Raw genomic sequence first — 3,142 nt, 5'->3', positions numbered from 1 at the left:
GCAGGCCGCTCCCCTCGTGGCCGCTTCCCTCCCCCACCCAACCGCCCCCGCCCCTCACCCCAGGGACCCGCCCGGGACCGCGCGGCCGCCACTAGGTTACACAACCCCGGCCGGCGACGGGGGGAGGGGCGGCCGCAGGGCAGTGGCGGCGCCCCCGCAGTGCGGAGGGCAAGGCGACGGCCGGTGGGAAGCCCGGGTCACCGGCTCTGTCGCTCCGGGTGCCCCTCGATACCCTTCCCCCTTAGCTCCTCAGTGGGCCGAGTCGGTGACAGGAATCGGCTTCCAACATGGCGGACAGGAAGCGGCCCCGCGAGGAGGAAAGAACATTCCAGCCGCGCCGGCTCTGGGGGGAGCGGGCGCGGGGCGCCGGCCTCGGGAGGAGCCACGGGGAGAGACGGCGGGGTCCGGCGACCAAAAAGGGCGTTTAAGAGTGAAAATGACCCGAGAGATTAGGGGTCCCAACCTCCCCCCAAGACGGGGAACCCCAAGGCCACAGGTGGGCTTGGGGTGGCGGGTGAGGGAGGACACTTCAACTCAGCCCACCTTCCCACTCCTCGCCGCCTGCAAAAGGGTCTCGCGACACCATCCGAGTCGGGATTCACTAGGCCTTTCTGAGTTACACCTTGAGGGATTTTTTGGGGGGTAGATTCACCTCATCTCAGGGCCCCCAAATTAAGGTAACTCCAAGGCCGCAGGAAGGTGAACAGGAAAGGAATAATAAGGTTGGACTTCTAAGGCCGACCCTGCGGGTCTCCCTCCGGCCGGGGCGGAGGCCGGGAAGGTCACGCTGGCCTGGTTGGGCCTCTCCCATGCTGAAGAGAAGGAGAGGGCGCTGCAAACCCCAGAGCCCAGCCCGAGCTGAGGGAGCGAATCTCATAGTAGAATTGCCAAAATTCATTCTTAATATAAATAACTAATATATAATAAACTGGCCAATAAGAATCTTTGTATAGGAAACAAATGAGTTACCTTTAGTGTGATATACAATAGCAGCCCTCAGGTCCCGATGGACGCACACCGCCCCCCGCCCCCCCGCCCCTGTCCGCGCTTTTCTGATCCAGCCCCACCCCCACCTCCTCAGGCCCCCACCCCCAATCCCCTTCCCCCACCCGCCTTCTCTCCCGGACCTGTTTTCTTCTTCGGCGTTTCCTGGTGCTGCTGGAGGGTGTGTTTCTGCTCATGTTTCAGCGGCTTTGGCTGGGCCTTGGGGCTGCCCTCGGCTCCATGCTGCAGGTATTGGTGAGGCTGCTGGTGATGGTGGTGGTGGTGGTGGTTGTGGCTGTGGTTGTAGAAATAATAATGGTGGTGGTGGTGCGGTTGCTGCTGCTGCTGCTGCTGCTGCTGGGGGTGATGGTGAGGATGGTGGTGGCTGTGATGGTGCTGAGGCTGTGGCTGGCCGGGCTTCTCCTCCATTGAAAGCGACTGGGACTCCCTGGCTGAGGCTGCGGGCTGCTGCACCGTCAGGATCTGAGACTGCTTCTCAGCGCTCCCTCAGTATATCTGAGCGCCTCTCGCCAGCGCACTGGTTAACCCAACGATTCTGCGAGATTGGCAGCCGCGCTCCAGCAATCAGGAGCCACGCTGTGCCGCAGGCCCCGCCCCTAACCCAAATCTTCTTTCCTTCCCTTTCGCCACTGCCTCCTGGCCGACGCTACTTACCCTATGCAACCTCAGAGGGCCGGGCCTTCAACGTCAGCACTATGGCTCTCTCTGCTGTCGCTTTCTCTCCTCCACCACGCAGTCTACGAACGGCACTTTCTACACTCCTTGCCGGCAAGCAAGCTCATGTCAAGTGTAGCAGATTCCACTGGCGATTCCACTGGCGCTGGGAGCCATCTGTTGGTTTTGCACCTCCTAGAAGCTGTGGGCTTTTTTTTTTTTAGTCCTTTTCCGGGTAACCAGAAGGGAAGCTCGATTCCCTTAACCCTGAGACCACTGGAGCGACAATACCAAAAGAGGAAATAAATACATTTTTAAGAATACAAGACCTTCACAATCCAGTAGATCATTTTGTATTCAGGGTTCATTTTGCTTTGTATTCATATGCTAATCTCTTCCTTTCCACGAAGGGATTATAGGGTTCCACAATGGGGTATCTGTGTAATTTTCTAAAAGAGCACAAAGGGTTTAAATCATTGTTTCTTTGTAGTTGGAGGCAGGGGAGAGCGGGAGGAATGAAAATCTACACTGAAGATTTTTTTTATTATTATTTACTAAACTCTGCAGGTGAGGTCAACTGTAGAATCAAAATAGGTTTTAGAATGTGAAGAGTTTCAAGAGCGAAGGAAGGGAGAAAGGGGACTTTAAAAGTTATTAAACGGGGTGGGGGGTTTTTTGCGTTTATGGAAAATATTGTAATCTAAAGTATTTTTGCATTTGTGTAGTGTTGGTTTAACTTTTCCTGCATTATCAAATCTTGGTCTGATTTTTAAAAGCAAATGTTAAAGTCATGCGAGGGGTTACTCAGGAAGGAGGAAGAGTGTTGTGTTGGCGAGGGCCACAGAGGTACCCTCCTTTAATATTTTATTTCTTGAGCTAGATGGTAAATATGCATATATTTGCTTTCTAATTACTTGTTAAACCGGTTATACATGTATAATGCACTTTTCTCAATGTATGTTACGTTGGAGTGATTTTTTAAAGTTGTGATAAAATATTCATAACATAAAATTTGCCATCATAACCTTTTTTTTTTTTAAGATGACCAGTAAGGGATCTTAGCCCTTGACTTCGTGTTGTCAGCACCACGCTCAACCAGTGAGCTAACCGGCCATCCCTATATGGGATCCAAACCTGTGGCCTTGGTGTTATCAGCACCACACTCTCCCAAGTGAGCCATGGGCCGGCCCCTCATCCTAATCATTTTTAAGTGTACTTTAGGGGCATAAAGTACATTCACATTGTTGTGCAACCGTTATCACTATTCATCTCCAGAACTTTTTCATGATCCCAAATTGAAATCTTGCAACCATTAAACAACAACTCCCCTTTCCCTCCTCCCCCTGTCCTCTAATAACCACCATTCTATTTTTTGTCTCTATGAATTTGACTATTCTAAGTACCTCATGTAAGTGAAATCATACAGTATTTGTCTCTTTGTGACTTGCTTGCTTCATTTAGCATAACGTCTTCAAGGTACATC

The 3,142-nt window shown here is 52.1% G+C and overlaps 1 protein-coding gene across 1 annotated transcript in view; it reads right to left on the bottom strand.

Annotated features, from left to right (window-relative positions):
* The window catches only part of NUFIP2 (nuclear fragile X mental retardation protein interacting protein 2), a 26,440-nt gene extending 24,938 nt beyond the window's left edge, over window positions 1–1,502 (bottom strand). Inside the window, exon 1 of the mRNA XM_008566344.1 lies at window positions 1,128–1,502. Coding sequence (XP_008564566.1) covers window positions 1,128–1,413 — 286 coding nt within the window. The 5' untranslated portion in view covers window positions 1,414–1,502. The remainder of the gene's footprint in view (window positions 1–1,127) is intronic.
* Between the last annotated feature and the right edge of the window lie 1,640 nt (window positions 1,503–3,142).

The sequence above is a fragment of the Galeopterus variegatus genome, unplaced genomic scaffold, assembly GCF_000696425.1.
Source record: "Galeopterus variegatus unplaced genomic scaffold, G_variegatus-3.0.2 Scaffold236, whole genome shotgun sequence".
Taxonomy (NCBI): Eukaryota; Metazoa; Chordata; class Mammalia; order Dermoptera; family Cynocephalidae; genus Galeopterus; species Galeopterus variegatus.
The sequence above is the reverse complement of the archived record's forward strand: the minus strand, read 5'-3'. Positions and strand labels throughout refer to the sequence as shown.